We start from the raw sequence: 20,832 nt of genomic DNA on the forward strand, positions 1-20,832 counted from the left end.
GGTGTGTCCAAACTTTTGACTGGTAGTGTACATCTCAGTCAATGTTACAATGGCTAAACACTCTTGGAGGAGAGCACTGAGGGTGACCTGAGAATGTTTTATACATCATTTGCAAACATTGCCACTTTGTATGAAAGCATTAGCACTAATGTTTATGTCTGATTGAGAGCATTGTTCTAGATATTTTTTAAACATTGGTGGAAAATAATTTTGAATACTTTGTGATTGAGTATTTGAATACTTTCTGCTAGTTGGAAATAGGGCAAAACTTCAGACTATGGAAATCTGTATTAATTAAAGGAAATATTAAATAATATCAAAACAAAACAAAGCAAAATATCTTTACACATTTGGCCATCTTTTTACTTTATCTTTACTTACAGGGCTAAATGTGTTTTTTTGTTTGTTTGTTTGTTTGTATTTGTAATATAAATCTGTAAAATATATATTGCAAAAAATATAAATTTGTGATTTTTGTTGAAATAATTTTTCAGGTTGATAAAAGGCTTTAAAAAATAAAATGCATTTAAATAAATAAATAAATAAATAAATAAATAAATAAATAAATAAATAAATAAATAAATAAGCAGTATTGCTCCATTCATTAATTCATCTTCAGTGCTTTATCCTGCTCAGGGTCATGGTAAATCTGGAGGACACTAGGTGCAAAGTGGGAAAAAGCAGCTTTGTGACCATATCTACGGTTAAATGCAGCATACAAATAAACTTGAATTCAATATTCAACACAGCCATAAGCACTGAACATGAACGTAGCAGAAACTAACACAGATGTTGGGAAGTATTATAAATGGCTCATTATAAGTTACAATAAACAGAACAGGGTTAACTGAATAAGACACGACGCACCTTGACAGCTACCAGCATCTTCTCCTTGGTAGGGCTGAGGTTGTAGCACTCAGCCAGGAAGACTTTGCCGAAAGCCCCTTCTCCCAGCTCCCTCTTCAGAACAATGTCCCGCCGCTTCACATGCTGGACATCTAAGTGAGAGAAAGAGAGAGACAACAGAAAAATGAGTCAGAGACAATGTTTTATAATAGATGTGTTGTCTGGTAAAGGAAGACAGACAGACAGACAAAATCAAGAGATTGACCATAATACCTAGGAACATCGCACCAGTTTTCAGCTTTGTTCTCATTACCCATTTCTGAGCTCTCTCTAAGAATATTCATTGTTGACACATTAGTAGTTGCCAATTCGAGCGTGAGTAACTATGCATGTGCGAGGTTGTGAGTATATGATGTGTATGTGTGGGTGTGTTTTTCATAGTGTCTGAAAGGTCACTTCCTGTGCAGATGGAGCTCTGGAGGTTTCATTCACTCTTACAACTGGATGTGTTTTCTGCATTCCTCAGAGCTGACTTAAAAAAAAAAATTGAAAAAAATAAATGCAAATGAGAGTCAATTGTAAAAAGCCTCTTTAAACCATCTGTGAAAATTCACTTGGGGCCATTTAGGCATCGGCACTCGATCATTTTCATTATAGTGCTGGATATTAGCATTTCTAAAAAATGCACAACTATCCTCATGCATACGATCAGGCCCCTCTGGATATAAACACGTTTTCAAATATGACCTTCATTTATGAAGCTAAAATGTGATATGTCACTTTTTTTGTTTTTGTTTTTTTTTAGTTTTACTCTAAGTAGTGTGACTTTTCTAATTTTCTTGAAGAGATCTAAATCTATATCTAGATTTCCCTAAAGCTAAAAGCTGCTTTGTCACAAATCGTCAAAAGAACTGTATAAGTTGTATTCCGCTGTATTGAACCAACCCCTTACTATGTTTAGATAGATAGATAGATAGATAGATAGATAGATAGATAGATAGATAGATAGATAGATAGATAGATAGATAGATAGATAGATAGATAAGCCATCTCCTCAAACTGTTCATTTTAAATAACCACAAACCTTTATTTTATGTGTCCACAAAGCACAAAATGTGCTGTTAAGACTCTTCACACCAGAGCTGTCCTGCCTATTCACACTCCATTTCCAAATTTAGACCAACCTTGGACTAAAATCCATCGACAGATGGACAGTTTCCTTAGAATATGTAGTGTGAAGTACTTCGCCAAAAATCTTGCTCTGCATCAGAAGTTCATCGCAAACTCCCTGTCTGTCTGCATTATTCTTTACAATTCATTATAATGTGTGAGTTTCCTGAAACTCTTTGTACTAAACCTTTTAAGACAGTCATTATGACTGAACTGTTGTCTGTCTGATTTATATCATGTTAGAACCAGACGGAAGTTTTTCCTATGTGTCAGGAAACACTTTTGTTCACTCTTTTTTGTTTTTATCAGAGCCAATACAAATCTGCAGTTTCATGCCCCAGAAACAGATCTATACACCAATGGCAATACCAATAAAGCACCATGCAGGAGGGGACAGTTATTATTTGTAAAAATGATATACTCTAAGTTACTATAAATGTGTAAGGTTATTGAGAGAAAGAAACCCTCTACACTGAGAAACTGATGTCAGGTAGTTAGCATGTGTCTCTAGAAAACACACCTATGGTGATCTAAAGACAGCCGTGAACACTGCTGTATGTTACAGGGCTAATAAGGTTACTATATTAAGTTATCCATGTTGTTATTCGATGAAATCTCATTATAATACATACATGTCACAGTCACTGAAAATCTGTGACTGAACTCTGGGAAACAGATGAAATTAAAAATCCCAGGGAACTTTAGGGAAAGAAAGTGGTAGCTCAGTGGATAAGGTGTTGGGTTCCTGGTCAAAAGGTTGTGAGCGCAAATCCCAGGACTACCAAGCTGCCACTGCTGGGTCCTTGAGCAAGGCCTTTAACCTCCACTTGTTCAGCTGTACAAATATAAGTTTCTGTGGATAAGGATTTCAGACAAATGCTGTAAATGTAAAACTTTAAAATATATGCCAATAAAACAGCATGGAGATGTTTTTTTTTTGCTTTACTACACTCTTAACCTTGCCTTGGCTTTGTTCCTATAAAGATAATATTAGGTAACAAGCCAGTTAACATACACAGTCAGTCTGACTAAAGATTTCTAAAACCTTGCTAGCTAAGTATGATTTCCTTGATCAAGCTGAATACGCTATAGCAAAATGGACACAAGCCTAATCAATTTGGCACCATGATCATCAGAGAAGAAGGTTTACTGACCCAGTAGAGACGACAACGTAAAAAGCTTTAGGATGTTTAAATGGCCTAATAAATATATATTTAACAGCAATAACATTAACATGAACATTTGAATGAACAGACTCTGACAAGCTTGAGATTTTTTTTTTTTTTAGTTTGACTTTTACCTCAGGTGATGACGGCTGATGTAGATGATGATGATAATCAAAGTGAGAATTTATTTCCCATTCTTTCCAAGATTGCAGTAATGTTTCTCCCCCATGAGTAGATTATAATGGCAAATTTAGAATTAGAATTAAATTATTTAAATGCAATTTTCTCCTTTTCACTTTTGCCATTAACCAGATTCGAAATTGTTAAGCAGTAGCAAAATTAATTAAAAATCACAAAAATTTTGATAACTATATATAGTAGAGAGGTTCATAACCATGGGAAGGGTATTTCCAGGTTGCCACACCTACATGATTAACAAAAGGATAACTGTTGATGAATGTTGCTAGTTTCTGATTGTTTTGTATGTCCATGCATGTGTAACCTACACAATATAGCTCTTCATTACAAATTCAGTCTAAGTTCAAACCCCTAAATTGCTGAAAAGTCACTGTTATGACCTTCTCAGCTCTGTGCTTAGACTCCCATGTACAACACTTTGTACAATATTGTTTGCCAAATGCATAAAAATGTAAATGAGGCATTTCACATAGATTAAATATGTACAACTGCTGTGTCCAATTGGGTGACAGTTAATAACATTAACAAAGGTTACTGCAGTTAATTTAATTATACAGATGATATTCTATTTATTATTGACATTTTAATTACTGCAAATGATCACAAAAGTGACCAAAACGGCAACCGATTTCTAAGTTTGTGAATGTTTTATTAATGTTAATGCTCTCCAAAGCTTTTGGCCCAGCAACATGCTGAGAAATTAACAAAGAAGAACTGTGAATGCTTCTGGCTGGTAAAATCAACAGTTACAAAGGCTTTTGGAAAACGCTTGCAAAAGTAACACATTCTCTTCACACCTCCACCTCCAAGTGGCTCATTAAAGTCTAAAATTTATCAATATTGGAAAAGCAGTCCAGTGCAGACTTCAGCGTTAAATTAACACATACAGAATGTTCACAAATAGCTAGTATGGATGATGATACTGACTAAAACTCTATAGAATATATCCTATGTGTTGGACCTGCTTGGAGCTGCATAAGATAGGACAACTGAGATATTACTACTTATGGTTAGATGCATGCAAAAGAGAATCATATTTCAGAGCCTACATTTTTTAGAAGTATATATTGTGTGAAAATATCATCATGCGAAGACTCCTGTTTGTTCTTGGCTAACATGATTGGAACCCAGTGTGGTCTTCTGCTGTTGCAGCCCATATGCCTCAAGGTTTAATGTGGGCCTTCTGAGATGCAGAGATGCAATAAGTGTGAGATATATATATATATATATATATATATATATATATATATATATATATATATATATATATATATATATATATATATATATATATATTAGGAATATATATATTATATATATATATATATATTAGGAACACCTACACATCCAAACAGTTATCTAATCTGCCAATCATGTGGCAGCAGCACAATGGAAAAAATCATGCAGCTACAGGTCAAGACCTTCAGTTAATGTTTACATCAAATATTAGTATGGGGAAAAAAACTCGGATTTAATCACCAAAAAAAATCACCTAACTTTTGCACCACACTAGCCCATCCTCAGCCAGAAACCCAACATGACTCGTCTCTCACGCCACCTTGTCAGAATTCTGACTTCCGCCCACAAATCTTTGACAACAGAGGGCGAACGCACTCGAGCTGTGAATGGCATCTCATAGCCGCTGTTATTGCGTTCATCATTCATGCACGGAAAATGTAGGAGTCTAAGAGGGGAGACGCGAGGAAGGGTCAAACCTCCACTTCTGCCTCAAATTTGTAATTTATATTCACTTATTTGATCATTAAGTGGTCTACTGCCTTTGTTCCGTCCTCTGAAAGAGCCATTTCACAACACACCTGACAGCACAGAGCTGGATGGGTTGCCTTAACCTTTTTTTTGCGATCCCTGATCCCATCCCTAACGCACATGCACACTTCAGCAGTAGATTTAAATGAAATGTAACACTTGGATCAAAATAATAATTACACCAAAACATACATCGGAAACAAAACGCTTTGTACCGTATGTGCGTTGTTTATCTTTAACTAGAAAACAATTCGTCAAGACACCATTATTGACAAAATGTTATCACTTTATTTTGTTCGCTGAGTAGCTGTAATGAGGTCAAGTGCACTCCAGATCTCAGCAGTTGTACAATTATGATTCCTAACAATAGGCTTTGTGTGGAGAGAACCATGTTGTTTTTTGGAGTCACTTCATCCACAGGTGCTGATATCTTTGTCCTCTTGTCTTTACTAATAGTCCTCCTCATAAATTGTTAGCTTGAGATGAGATGACATAAATTGTACCTTTATTAAACGCCCATGGGGTAATTTAAGTTGATAGTGCAAGTAAGTGGAAAAAAAAAACACAAAACCAAAAAACTATACATAAAGAAATGGTGCAAATTAAAAAGATGTGTAAGATGAATAGAAATGATAATAATCAGTGTGTATGTATTATACTATACCCCCCCACTCTCTCCCTCTATCACTCTGTCTATCTGTACACACACACACACACAAACACACACACACACACACGTGCAATATCCAGAAACCAGAAATTAAATTAAGTACAATTTCTGGATATTGCACATGTGTGTGTGGTTGTGTGTGTGTGTGTGTATGAGAGAGAGAGAGAGAGAGAGAGAGAGAGAGAGAGAGACTACCTTGAAGCTCTAAAATTATCTTGTAAGAAACAGACAGTCCATGGGCAGGGTGGTCATCGTGAAAACAAAAATAATCACTGCGTTCCTAATTATCTCCGTTCAATGGGTCAATTTTAGCTAGGGAGAAAAAAAATCTCTAGACAAAAGACAAAGAGAATATAAAGATTTGACTCTGAATAAAATGAAATGACATTTCTAAAGGTTCCTTTCCAAAACATTCTTTTTTTATCTCTCGCTTCAATTAATGGCAGACAGCCTGTTAGCCTGCTTTTAATCCCCAATTCATTTCAAAACTGTCTACTTTTAAAAGTGATTTCTGATCTTTAGCCTTCTAATCTTCTTCCACAATGATCTAAAGCCTCCTGGTATTTTTAAACATACATTGACTTTATAGCGTGAGATGCTAAGTGATGTAATTGGATGAGTGATTCAGGCAACAGCTGGGAGGGGGGGGGGGGAGCAGAGAGACGTAGAAGCACTTTATTTGACTTTACAGATGGAGGATGAGCTTGTGAACCTCCAGCAAATGCAAAAGTGCCTTCATAAAGCATCATGTACAACTGACTATAACTGGTGTGACAGAAAAAAAATTCCTGTCTGTTGGCTTCATCAGGGTTTATATCAGGGAAAAAACAAGCAATATGCCCAAATTTGTCTGAGAGTCGCATGATAATGCAAGGAATAACGCAGCTTAGGATGTACAGAAAAATAAAATAAAATAAAATAAAATAAAATAAATAATTCTTAGAAATAAAATTACATGTGAAAGGCTTTGTTTTCTGCCATAAAGTTTTGTCATGTCTGCTCATACTGTATACCAGGCTATTTTAATTTTCCTTTCTTATAATATTGTATAAAATAATGATTGATTGGCAGCAACATTATCAATCAATAAAATAACAATTATTAAACATTCAGTCTGTTAAAGAAAGTCCAGTATGACAGTGTTGAGAAGAGAGAAGACTCTGAGGATGTTAACTAGTGAGTTAGCTGGGATGAAAGGAAGCTCCTCTGAGAAAGGCAGAGCCCCGGGGGTCTGGCCTGAGGCAAAACACGGGAAATGAAGCTCTACACAGATGCAGAGAGCTCAGTGCCTGGACGCTGGCAGTGCTATTCTCTCTCTCTCTCTCTCTCTCTCTCTCTCCTTCCGCCTTCCTTTCTATGGGTGTGAAACTGAAATAGGTAAACTTAATGGCAAAGCTTCCACGTTTTTCTCTATATTTTGTTTCCCATAAGTGTTGCGTCTGTGTTCCGTCTCTACATGTCTGTGTTTTGACCTTGAGTATAAATATTCCTCTTTTACCTGTTTCTGTCTGTGCATTGATGTCTGCAAGGGATATTGACAATAGTTCTCAGATAAACCCAAATAAACCAGTTATATTTACACAAGTTTATACAAATTGACAAGTCAGTTGGCATGTTATGTCTGATCTCAAAACATCAAACAAAAATGAATGAATATTTACCGTTTTCTTCTTTGTCTGAACAGAAGACATCAAAACGGTCATAACTGTAATGATACTCTGAGGAGGAAAAAAAGGCCGTGTCTAAGGAAACCAGACATTCAGAATAAAAAATCATTTCAACTTTGTACCATGGAGACTCAGCATGAAGTCAAATAAATGACACCTGACTGACAAGCTGGAAATATTTTTTTCTGCTCAAAGAAGCTTGCTACAGCATACAAGTGCATTTATGACACATACTGATGGTGTTTTGACTAGTGCATTCATGACAGCTGGGAACTTGATGTTTTCAGAACTTCCTACTTCCCACCTCAGAGTGTTCCTGAGACCTCACAGTAAGCTAGCATTTGTTTGGCTTCTGTATGAATATAAAAAGCTCCTGAGTAGCTTTTAAAAAGACAGACGAGACCTGTTTAGTTAGTCCTATATTAAAGCAATAAAACACAATGGGATGTGCTGTTACGGGAAAATAATCAATGACAGACGGGTTTCATGCTGCTAGCACCATGAAGTTGATTGTTTTCCTATAACATCACATCTTGATTGCTTTTGTTCCTTTTCCACAACAGCAAGTTTTATTTTTGCAACTTCAAAAAACATCATACTTTTTGTCCATTTATAGTTATGTTTAAAGCCACAGAACACCACAAAACAAGCTGTTATCTATCAGCATGTTATCACTTATTCCGTAGCAGCTACAGTATAAACAGGAACAAGTCAACAAGGAAACAAAAATCTAGCTCGGGATGTTGCAGAGAAACAGCAAACGCAAGAATAAAACTTTTATCCATTTATAGGAACATTTAATGTTCTGGAACGTCTGTGGAAACAAGCTACTTCCTGTTCCCTCCCCAGCCTATTTATTTATTTATTTATTTATTTATTTATTTATTTATTTATTTATTTATTTAAAATCGGTTATTAAGACCAAACTTGCAGCTTGTTTCAAAGACGCCACAAAACCCACCTGAATCCCCAGCACTTGTCAAAATATCCTAAAGTATTCCAATAAGAATCTTGAACAAGATTCTAATTAGAATTCCTATCATATTTTTGAAACCGTTCCTAGAAGATTCCTAGTGGAATTGTCTTATAGAACAAGACCTAAATATCCTGTAGGACCATTTCTACAAGATTTTTAATGGGGTTCATTTTAATTCCTATTCAGCTCCTTATGGGAAATCAATCTGATATTTTTAAGAATCCTAAAGGTGCACTTTTCCACATTATATAAAATATAATCTTATGTTACAAAATGGTCTACGGGAAAGGGGTTCCTTTGCTGCTAAATTTTTACTTGTAGGTACATACAACTAAAGCCATCAATTATTTCTTATCTAAAAGTTGCACAGGCAAAAAAAAAAAAAAAATGATGTGAAACTCTCATTACAGCAGATGCTATCAGAGGAATATGAAATTTAGAACATAACCTTCTAAGAACCTGTTGAGCAAATTCTCATAATATTTTCTGTTAAACGAACATAAGGAGATTGTGATATGCTTATCAGGTCAAAGTTAGGTTTCACTGGTTAATTACCCAGCCTTGTATGTACCACCATTTCTTGCCTCCTCTCTTAGAAATTATATTTTTAATGCGCCTTTTTACATTAAATAAATTTACTGAAATAATACAGTTCTGAGCAAATTATGTTGTTTCAGTGAATTATAGCTCATTCAGCGATGTGTTTATTTCTACAAGGTAATTTGGCAAGAACACTCTCTCTAGGGGGCAAAAAAGCAAACAAAAAAAAAATAAAAAGACACTTTAGTCTAAAAGAATTATCAGTATGCAGTCAGTGATAGAGCACTAAAGAGAGAGAGAGAGAAGAAGAAAACTGTAGTCCTACAAAATCCGGATGAAAATATTGCTTCACAGATAACGCATTTTATCACCATATGAAACATATTGTGTGTTTTGAGCCAAATCAAAAACAGATTGAGCCAAATGTGTTTCTAATTTTAAACAGCAGTCTAACAGACTCACTGAAATCTAGAGGCAGAGGACTAAAAATGTGTGCATTCCTTTTAAGAAAGTGGCACTGAAATATCACGCGCTCGTGTTCCAGGGTGTTTAACGTGAAATGGCCACGAGCCATAAAGAATTTATACAATCTATAATGAATAGTTTTTTAATTTATTCATGAGAGCTTAATTTGAATTTCTCTTCCTTGTGTCCGAGATGGCTCCACATGGCTATCACAGTGCTCATAGTTAACAGACCGCTGCAGAGTGCAGGGAATATCAATGTGTGAAAAGTGTGTGTGTGTGTGTGTGTGTGTGTGTGCACGACAAAAAAAAAAAAGAAAAAAGGAATTCATCTCTCTCAGTGAACGTGCTTCCTTTTACTGTTTATATATGTGACAAACATCACAAAAAAAGGATCTATGTGGCAAAAGGACAGTGTGTTCTTATTTATTTCAAAGGATTTAAATGAAGAATCTCCATTAAGATCAGACCGACAGATGAGTAGGCCACCGGGATTCGGCAGAGCAAAAAATAAATCTTAGCAGCACCAATGATCAAAAGAGCAGCCAAGAAGCTCCATTTGGCCAACAATAGAGTGGTATTTGTGCCAGTACAATTTGCAATGACAGCAGGTCTGTGCCATCCATGAGTCATCTAGTTTTAATATGTGCGACTTCAGCTTATCGAAGCTTTGCACTTATCTCCATGTCCTACATATCGTATTTTAGTAATGACACAATATATTGGTGTAATGATTAGGGCAGACGCCCACAAAAGTCTACATCAGGGTGTGTTTTCTGACCTTTAGAGAGCCAAATGCAAACAGCAGCTGTGTGCAGATTTAAGTGCAAGTGAATAATAAGAATAAAAGTATGCTTCCACAATAAAAGTCTTGAGGCACATGAAAAGAAATGCTGTAAGGCAAAGTTGTCTTAAAAAAAAATGAAATTCTAAATAAAAAAATATATAAAAACAGCAATAAACTAAATGCATATATTAAATTTTTTATCTTTAAAAGTGCATTAGTGTACTCAGATGCACCTCATGAAGTTTTATGACAACATAGGATGCTATTTATTTTGGACAACCTTCCATAATTCTTCTGGAGACTTGCTTCTGCTTATATTTGCTTTCTTTCTTTCTTTCTTTCTTTCTTTTTTCAGTCAATCCCCGACCTTGAGCATTTCCTTCTGTCTAACATTTTTTTCTGTAAAATGAATTTCTTTTTTAATAAATCGAAAAATCGAACTTTTCTTCTAATGCACTAATGCAGAAAACATCCATTAAATATTTACTCATTCACTTTCACTTTATTCTGGTCAGGTTCCCGTATCCAGAGCTCATCTCATGAAGACTGGGTGTGATGTGGTAATACACCTCTCAGATGAGATGGCAGGGTTTCATAGGACAACCTTCACACACTAAATCTCACTTAGGGGTAGCTTAAGCTAGTTAAACCTTCTAGCTTGTTTTTGGGAATTCGGAGGTAACTAGAAATGAGTAAGTACAAAATCTCCACACTGAGTTCAGGATCAAACCCAGGATTTTGGAGCTATCATGCTGCACCACTTTGTTGCCCTCAAATAAACCTATATGCCAAATTTGTAAAAATAAAAAATAAATAAAAATACTAAGAGCCTAAGACCCACAGTAATTGCACAGTAATACATCTTCCTTCTTTATGACATTTAATATGCAAGCACCAAGGAAGCATATAAATTCCTGCTCTAAAAACCCTCAAATCAATATCTTCATCTCATATTTCAGCAACATTGACACAAAACTATTCATGGGATTCCTTCTGATGATTGGTGTGTGGTGCACAGGTGGGAGTGAAATAAGAGGTGAAGGAGTGTAAAAGTGACCAGAGCCAGCTGAAATAAATGCGCCAGAGGGGCTAAGCTACTTCATATTTGCTGTTTAAAAATGGCTTGAAGTGGATTTATTTTTACTTTCGTAGAACCAAAAGCAATAAAACCACCAATGGTCATAAGAAAGAGCACACATGGGCAAGTAAAGGTGTGAGGCTGATTTCTTTCTTGCCCAAACTGTACATCTATTAAAAACACTTGTTTTTTGCAAATTTATTGTTGTCAGAGCTGTAAACCTCCATAACATGTGAAATGCAAACGTTTGTGAAATACAGTAGTGAATATGAACATAGTGCATTACTTTCTTGATAACTCTTGATCATTTTTCAGAATCAGAATCAGAAAACGTTTTATTGCCAGGTACAGCAAAGGGTCAGCAAAGAGCACTTTACAGTACTAGGAATTTGTCTTGGTGTCAGGGTGCAAACATATACACAGGTATGTAATGTCTGTACAAATGAACACAATTTTAGAAAAGAGCTAGAATAAGTTAAATAAATGCTGTATAAAGTGACTTGCATGAGAAGTAGTGCAATAGAATGTAAAAAGTGAAAGTGACTGTCCAAACATACACTATATTGCCAAAAGTATTCGCTCACCCATCCAAATAAACAGAATCAGGTGTTCCAATCACTTCCATGGCCACAGGTGTATAAAATCAAGCACCTAGGCATGGAGACTGTTTTTACAAACATTTGTGAAAGAATGGGTCGCTCTCAGGAGCTCAGTGAATTCCAGCGTGGAACTGTGATAGGATGCCACCTGTGCAACAAATCCAGTTGTGAAATTTCCTCACTCCTAAATATTCCACAGTCAACTGTCAGCTGTATTATAAGAACGTGGAAGTGTTTGGGAACGACAGCAACACAGCCACGAAGTGGTAGGCCACGTAAACTGACGGAGCGGGGTCAGCGGATGCTGAGGCGCATAGTGCGAAGAGGTCGCCAACTTTCTGCAGAGTCAATCGCTACAGACCTCCAAACTTCATGTGGCCTTCAGATTAGCTCAAGAACAGTGCGCAGAGAGCTTCATGGAATGGGTTTCCATGGCCGAGCAGCTGCATCCAAGCCATACATCCCCAAGTGCAGTGCAAAGCGTCGGATGCAGTGGTGTAAAGCACACCGCCACTGGACTCTAGAGCAGTGGAGACGCGTTCTCTGGAGTGACGAATCACGCTTCTCCATCTGGCAATCTGATGGACGAGTCTGGGTTTGGCGGTTGCCAGGAGAACGCGTCTACACCACTGCATCCTTAGTTCCAGTGAAAGGAACTCTGAATGCTTCAGCATACCAAGACATTTTGGACAATTCCATGCTCCCAACTTTGTGGGAACAGTTTGGAGCTGGCCCCTTCCTATTCCAACATGACTGTGCACCAGTGCACAAAGCAAGGTCCATAAAGACATGGATGACAGAGTCTGGTGTGGATGAACTTGACTGGCCTGCACAGAGTCCTGACCTCAACCCGATAGAACACCTTTGGGATGAATTAGAGCGGAGACTGAGAGCCAGGCCTTCTCGTCCAACATCAGTGTGTGACCTCACAAATGCGCTTCTGGAAAAATGGTCAAAAATTCCCATAAACACACTCCTAAACCTTGTGGACAGCCTTCCCAGAAGAGTTGAAGCTGTTATAGCTGCAAAGGGTGGACCGACGTCATATTGAATCCTATGGATTAGGAATGGGATGTCACTTAAGTTCATATGCGAGTCAAGGCAGGTGAGCGAATACTTTTGGCAATATAGTGTATATACAGATGTGAGGTCTGTACACAATCTAGAATGAGATAAGTATTGTGTACAAAAGTGTGAGTTTGAATGAACAGTAGTGCAATTTATGTGGAAGTGAGTGTCCGGGTGGGGGTGGGGGTCATCTGGGGGTAAGTGAGGCACTGTTCAGCAGGCTGACTGCAGTGGGAAAGACTTGTGGTGTGAGGTCCTGGTCCTGATGGACCGGAGCCTCTTGCCAGAGGGGAGGGACTTTGCCTTTGGAGAAGCTACTCGAAGTAAACAGACTTACATAATAAACAAAGGAAGAAATTACAGAAGAGTGCATTTTAAATTGTTTAAACAAAAGGCCCAGTTAATGGCAAGTGCACAGTGTAACACTGTGAGTGCCATATCAGGCAAACCCGCAGCTTCCTGCATATGCTTTAATCACAGATCCTACACTGATTGCAGTGCAACACCCTCATGCAGGTAATGACCTTGTTGAAAGTTACTAAAGTTACTTGGTTCACACCCTAGCCAAGGTGCGAACCTCGTTTCGCTAAGCTTGTTAGCGGTCAGCGTGCACTTTCCCATTCGCTTTCACACTTGGTACCCTTAATTATACATCGCCCTTTCAGCGACAAACAGGTCGAATATTGTGCGGCTACCTTCATCCTGCATGAGCTCCGTAACAAGCACAGCTTTTCTGTTTACCTTGTTTGCCATTCAGAAGAGACGCTGCATGATTAGAATGACGAACACTTAAATAAGAATATGGAAAGCACAAGTAGTGCTGCCTTAATGTCTTTGAATGAAAGATAAAGGAAGTGTGTCTGTTCCTGACATGTATAATAGTTTTTATGTTTACACAGTGGAATTTATCTTCAGTATCATGACCAGCCATCACTAAAACTGACAAACTTATAATGGCCTGAACTGAATCTCTGGAATGTGTGTATACGTGAGTGAGCATATAAGTCGAGTTCGACTTTCTGTACAAAACAGTAGAGAAAGTAGTGTATAGCTGACTCACGAGTGGTCGGTTTGTTACAGTTGTGTCCGTGCCGGAAGTACTGCGGGTTCTCCAGCACAGGAATGCGGCTCATTCCGATCACCACGGCGTCAGGGCCGGCGTCCAGCGTGCAGGGCGTGATGATTCCATGGTTGACATGATGAAGTGGACTGGCGGAGTCTTCCTCCCCACTGATCACTGCTACAGGACCTGTGGACATAAGACAGATTAAATTTCAGAGGGACACTGAAGACAATAAGGTGAGTGTAGTGGAGATTGACACGATTTAGCCCTTAGTTCTGTTATGTAGCTTTAGCACTTTTAGTTCTGGAGGAACACTGTTTCATTTCAGTATCAGCTGCAAATGGCAATAAAGCCTCTTGATTTGGCTTGACTTTTATTAATAAACACCATCATGCATATTTTTTCTTTTTAATTATATTTATTGTGGTGGAATGTCCACAAAACAGAGTATGACACACTTATGACATCGCAGCTCCAAATTCCCTCCCCAGTCTTTCTGTTTTTCCTCTCTCATGGAGATAATAAGTCGAACCGCAGCTTGTCATGTTAGAGAAACCTCAAAGCGAAAATCCTTCATCCTTTAGACTTTTTAGAAGTTACTGCTTTAGGTTTGACAAAAAGCTGACACTCGAGACTCTTTCCAAAATGCCACTATTCCAAAATAAACATTTTAAAATTCATTTATTTACACTTTGTCAATTCACAGTTTACCTAGGTAAAAAGAGAGAGAAAAAACATTGAAATCAATTAATCAGTTAAAATAGATATAGGTAATATTGGGCATGGTGGAGAAGTGTGTCTTAGTATATGTATATGTCTTAGTAATGTGATTAGTATATATAATCTAAAGTATGTATAATATATTGTGCTATACTATATATTATTCTTAATTATGTGTAGTTTTTACCATAGAAAGGTATTAGGAAGTATTATAAGCAGATTAATATAAAACTTGTGGCTGGAACTACTGTCAGAACTGCTCTTATAGAAAATTTTTTGACCAATCAGAATCATTTAGCAATATAGTAATCTAATGTGAAATATTACTTTGGTTACGTTATGATGGTTATGATGGTAACTCTCTCTCTCTCTCTCTTTCTTTTTGAAATACTCAAGATCACCCTGAGAATCAAAAGCTTTTATTCGAACCCAAATATTCAAGATCGCCCTGAGATGTTCAGTGGGTAAAAATTTACACTTCTCCCGTCCTTTGCTACATTCATTCTTTAGCCTTTATAGCATCAAAAGCCTTTTCAAACCATTTTAAAGATTACCGTGCAATTTGTAACCAAGAAGCACATTCTGATTCATGCAAACCCTCCAGTACTCATCTATGTTTATTGCTAAGCACAACTGCAAATTGCAGCTTCTTCACAGGGGTCAATATAACCAGGGTGAGATAAACCAATTACAGAAACCCAACTGTACAAAAAATATTTAATCAATTTTGCCTGCTGACTTTTTGTTGCCTTCCTTGCTTTCTAAAAAAAAAATAATAATAATAATAAAAAATCAGGATTTTATACAGATGAAAAAATAAAGCCTATAAATAAGTGGTATATCTCTAATTTCCATTGGCTCTTAGAGTGTAAGTACTTTAAATTTGTTAGGGATCTCTAGGAACATCGGAGGAAATTGCATGCCTACCATTTCCTGCCTCATTTAAATTCTCTGTGATGCCGCATGGCTGCAGCCTGATGAGTCGAAGATAGTCCAACTTCTCAAATGGGCTCCACAGCACTCTGACCTTGTCCCAGTGAGATGGCAGTTCTACAGCACTTGCCCTCACACAGGTCACTGCCCTCGAGAAAACCACTTAACCCAGGTAACTCCAGTAGTGAAGCAACGTGGCACTCAATGTTCCACTCTGCTCTCATCAGGGTGGCCTTAAGATGAAGAATCCAGTTCACAGTGGGCTCACCCTTAATTAAATGGGGGAAAGCAAACTACATGTATTGGTATTCATTGCAAATCAGGTCATAAATAAGTAAAAGCTCAGTGGTGAATTCCTGGTTTTAATAATGGTGCTAGACAATTCTCAATGGCCTTGACCTTAATTAAACAAGTGGAACAAAGAAACCATGCTGGTGTTATTAGACTGGTTGAAGCTTTAAAATCTATAACCTGGACACTCATGAGACTTTTTTTAATCTTAGAAAGTAACTATACATAAAAATGAGTTAAATAAAATAAGGAATGTCAGAAAAGTCCACTCTGCAATTCGGTATTATTTGGCTCTGTCGATTTGGACACATTTGGTTCTGAGTCTCAATTAGCTTGACATTTTATGGAAACTTCACAAAGTGAAAAACACATGAATTTCTAGTTCGCTGGTGAATTTGTGGTCAGGATGGAGTGTATGCAAGCTAGTGTACTGATTCTTATGTTTCCTAATGGTGCCATAAGTTTGTTAAAAGCCTCACCCTTCAATAAATTAAGATGGTAAATAACCCTTTCTTGTAAATCTGGTCCTAACTTTGATTAACATTGGTTAAATCAGGATTATTTACACAGTTTTAAGGAATCCCATTCTGTAGGGTAACACAGGCAATCTGAACCGCAAATCATTTATAATCGATGAGCGCTAGCGACCTCCGGCTACATGAGTAACTGTGATCTTCAGTGGGCGTGTCCAGTGAAGTTTAAATTTATACAAATGTGGAGAGACTACATGCAGTGACTACCAATGGGATTGAAGACAGCAGAGTGATCCGTGTCAAAGAGCACACACTGTTTCTCCTTCATCTCGTATAAAATTATGCATATATATATATATATATATATATATATATATATATATATATATACACTGGTGAATTCTATATACAAACACTCTCTTTCCTGAATGTTTCATTTGGGTAGCAATGAAACTGTCTTGCCGTCAAATGGAATGCTAGGATTTGGATGGATGTGCCACCCACTGAGAAACGTTATTATTATGGCAACCAGCAATAGGAATGCCTACAGGTGATGTTATCGTACAGCATCTGGCGACTTACAGTGTAAAATCTGTGTATGTGTGAATGTAGGATAAGTGTTCATGATTGAACTAGATGGCAGTGTGACGTATCCATCTTTAGAGTGTGATACACTACCAGTAGCGTAAATACAAAATGGGGTCTATAAAGCATATATAGAGAGTCCTATGTTTGAGAGTGTAAGCCATAACCCACCATTATTAAAGTTAATATCCCTATAAATAAGGTTTATATGTATATTTAGATAAATATGGTAAGATCTTTATTTAGATTATAAACTGAATTATACATCGGAAATGAACCCTACTACAGTGCATTCTGTTTCTGAAACACCAGTGCACAAGACTATATTTTCATTCTTTCGCTTGTATTTATTATTTTTGTTTGTACCTGCTTGAGATATTTCCTAATGAATTTATTTGGTTTTCTTTCCGCTGTGACTCAGAACAGGTAGGTACTAAAATGTCGTAAAAGCATCACTCAGTGCCACATGTTTGTTATGCTTTCTTTTTTTTTTGTCCCCCATTTTTCATATACCTCCATAAAATTAAAAACACAGCAGTCTCAGCCAGGATGCCATGTGAAACTTTCTGCAGGCAGATTTTCTTTTTGTTTTGTTTTTTAAAGGTGCCACCTATTCCTCTTATTCGCATTGTCTGTTCATTTCAAATAATACATTCAGTTACATCTCTACTATAAATAATGTCAAAATGGAACCTGACACTTTCTGACAAAATGGGTTTCACTGAACACATGGGCCATGGATATTTCAGGAAAAAAACTGATTTTGAAGAATGTCTGCCTAGAATAAATAACAGCACTATTATTGCGCACATTTCCTCAATTTTTTTTGAAAGATTTGTTTTGTAAAAATAAATCTGTACTGAAGTGGTCTGTGGCACGCTCCCTCACTGTAGAGTCTGCAAATCCTTGAGGTTGATATTTCAAATCACACCAGATCAAAATCAATATGTTAATTTATTAGAGGTTTCTACTATTCTACTACATGACCTACAGTTATAACCTAGATTTACATTTAGAGCATTTTTGGCAGACGCTCAAATCCAGAACGATGTGCATTTATCTCATTTTATACAGCTGGGAAGTTAAGGGTTAAGGGCCCAGCAGTGGCAGCTGGGGGGTCCTGGGTTTTAAACTAACAAGGGGGAAAAAAATGTTTGGTTTGTTTAGTCAAGTGTAACATTTTCCTGAAGGTACAGCAGATTTCATGGCATTGCAGAAACGGTGCAGTTTCTAACCCAGACATGCACAAGGTAAATATTAAGGTTGTATATTATAATACTTGTTTTTTTTTTCAGTTCACTGTTATACTAACCATCCCTGTGATTCCTGTTAGACGACTTGGGAGGACATCAATATTTATGATCCATCATGAAGGAGGCCTTGCAAAAATTGATGCTTTCTCCATCAGTGCAATTGCTCATTTTGTTTATGGAGGCATAAAATGCATCTTAGACATAAGGGAGGGCAAGGAGCACATATCTGTTCACATAAAATCTAAATCTGGCATGCATGAATTTCAGCTGTTAATGGTTTATCTCAAAAGCGTCGATCAACAGCCTTATGGGTGCCATGTAAATGAGATGAATAAAAAATGAAAGGTGAAAATACTGTATATAAACCTTTCATCAGCAGGAAAAAAGAAAGAGTAATCGAAAACCTTTGCTATCTAAATGAAACATACTTTGAATCAACCTGAGAAATTAACCAATATCGAGAGCTCCATCTATGCGTGTGTTACACTCCTCAAGTGGCAGAGTTAATAACCGGCTATGGATCATAAAATGGTAATGAGAGAGTGCTGACAAGAAGAAGAGTGAAGTCAAGCATAAATAAAAGGAGGTGAAAGTAACTAAAGAGGGTTGAATATAGTGTAAGTGTGTGTTCAGTAAGTAAAGTAAAAGGATCACATAGAATGCACAATAAATGCCCAAACTGATAGAAAGCAAGAACTTTTTCCACGGCAGAAGTGTACCTCATGTCCTCCGTCTCCGCCGACATCAAAGTGATGCCGGTTATATTCAGGTGTCATCAGTCACTTGGAGGACAGCAGAACAGAAAGGTGCTAGAAACTTGATAATACGGCATGGCTCTAGGCAGCTGGGTGGTGTTCGCCGATTGAGCTCAGGGCATTAAACATTTACCTTTTATTACCATCTCACAGGGAAGGAGAGAGGGAAAAAAATGAGATAGTTGCGGTGGCCACTGTAAAGCCGTCATCGATCAGACCTCGGAAATGCCCCGAAACGCAGCTGCTCCAGCAGAGCAGAGCAAACTCCCTTCACTGAGTCGCACTCAAAGGCCACAATACCAGGTCCACAACAATACACACATAGGTTTAGGAGATTGCGTACTTAAACTGAAGATGAATAGGGTGCCGATGGAGCTATTTCTACAAATAGCAGGGAGGAAATCATGCATCAGGATTTTACATTGCACATTCCAGAGGCATAGTCAGACTCATTCAATCAGAAAGCTCATTTTCACTGGTATTATCATTGGAATGTGTATTTGATCTGTAGGCAGGAAATAGCATCATTTCAAATCAAGAATCATATCCTGTGAAATAATAAGAGAACCTTCTGAATAATTTTTTTTCAAAGCAGTGATGAGAACAGGATGTATTTAAAGAACGTTCACTGGCTCTTTCTCTCTCTCTTAGCCCTAAAGGTACTTAAAGTTTTTTATTCGATGATTTGACAAAAAATGATTAATTCAGTTAATTTCCTTAGTTTCCCACTGTTTCATAAAAGTTTGTTATTGCTTTATACTCGCAGTAAATCAAATATTTATTCATCACATATCAGGAACTCACGTGTTTATCTGATATATAAATGTAATTGTAGCATGCATGATCTCAGAATTGGTATAATTCAATCGATTGGTGACAATTATGTATTAGAAGTGTGTCGTTTTTCAAAATGCACGTACATGATTCCATTGTGAAGCAGTGCAAGTGTTTGCAGATTTCATTTTATTTATTGTTTGTTCTTGCATCAGCTCTCTTTATGAATTTTAAGAATGCAAAATATAGCAAAACTCCATCTTCAGCAGTTTGGAACACTTAGTGCCAGGGGCTGCTACTTTGTTTCTCTGAAAATCCGGCAATTTCAAAACCTAGGCAAACTTATTTGCAAGCTTTATATTTATTTATTTAGCAGGATGAGAGCTTAAGGCAGGTTCATTTTGCATGTAGTGGCTTCTTTGGCACGAATTAAGCTTGAGTGCCATGCCAATGTCAATCAAAATGCTTTTGGATACTGTTGTCATCTTTAAAATTGCCATGATCTTGGATGCTGTGCACATCCAAAGAGAAAAGGTGTTGTAATGCTCCATCTGAACCAGCAGGATGTTATGATATGCGCATTTCATGCTGTTATTTCCTCTGACTATAAATATCGCTGGAGGTTTCTGGGAATGTGAGAGTATGCTACTGTCTTCTACTGTTGCCATGCAGGCTGAGCAGGACATTTGCTCTCTGTTTAGCTTTACATTCTGGCTACTATTTGGGCAAAGAATCTACTTTTTCATGTTTAATGAGTCTAACGATGTTGCAGAATAACAAATGATATACATTTACAGTCCATATGCCATACAACCATATAAATAATTCATTGTTCATATAAGATAGATATTCAAATGTGAAAGAGAGACAGGATCGGGTAGTTTCTCGATACATTAAAGTTATAAAATGAGTCCATACATTATTTAATATTATTCCATTTGAATGGTTAGTTGCATGCTAAGCCATTCAACTGCATGAAACTCAAACAC

General features: G+C 37.1%; 1 protein-coding gene across 2 annotated transcripts in view; it reads right to left on the reverse strand.

Annotated features, from left to right (window-relative positions):
* ntrk3b (neurotrophic tyrosine kinase, receptor, type 3b) overlaps positions 1-20,832 on the reverse strand; it is a 138,715-nt gene that overhangs the window by 15,465 nt on the left and 102,418 nt on the right. Inside the window, exons 12-14 of one of the 2 annotated variants that reach the window (XM_058400188.1) lie at positions 14,057-14,245; positions 7,479-7,535; positions 868-998 (exon numbers count right to left, since the gene is read on the reverse strand). In XM_058400188.1, coding sequence (XP_058256171.1) covers positions 868-998; positions 7,479-7,535; positions 14,057-14,245 — 377 coding nt within the window. The remainder of the gene's footprint in view (positions 1-867; positions 999-7,478; positions 7,536-14,056; positions 14,246-20,832) is intronic. The other variant, XM_058400189.1, reaches the window with a different exon arrangement.

The sequence above is a fragment of the Hemibagrus wyckioides genome, linkage group LG10 (genome assembly GCF_019097595.1).
Source record: "Hemibagrus wyckioides isolate EC202008001 linkage group LG10, SWU_Hwy_1.0, whole genome shotgun sequence".
NCBI lineage: Eukaryota > Metazoa > Chordata > Actinopteri > Siluriformes > Bagridae > Hemibagrus > Hemibagrus wyckioides.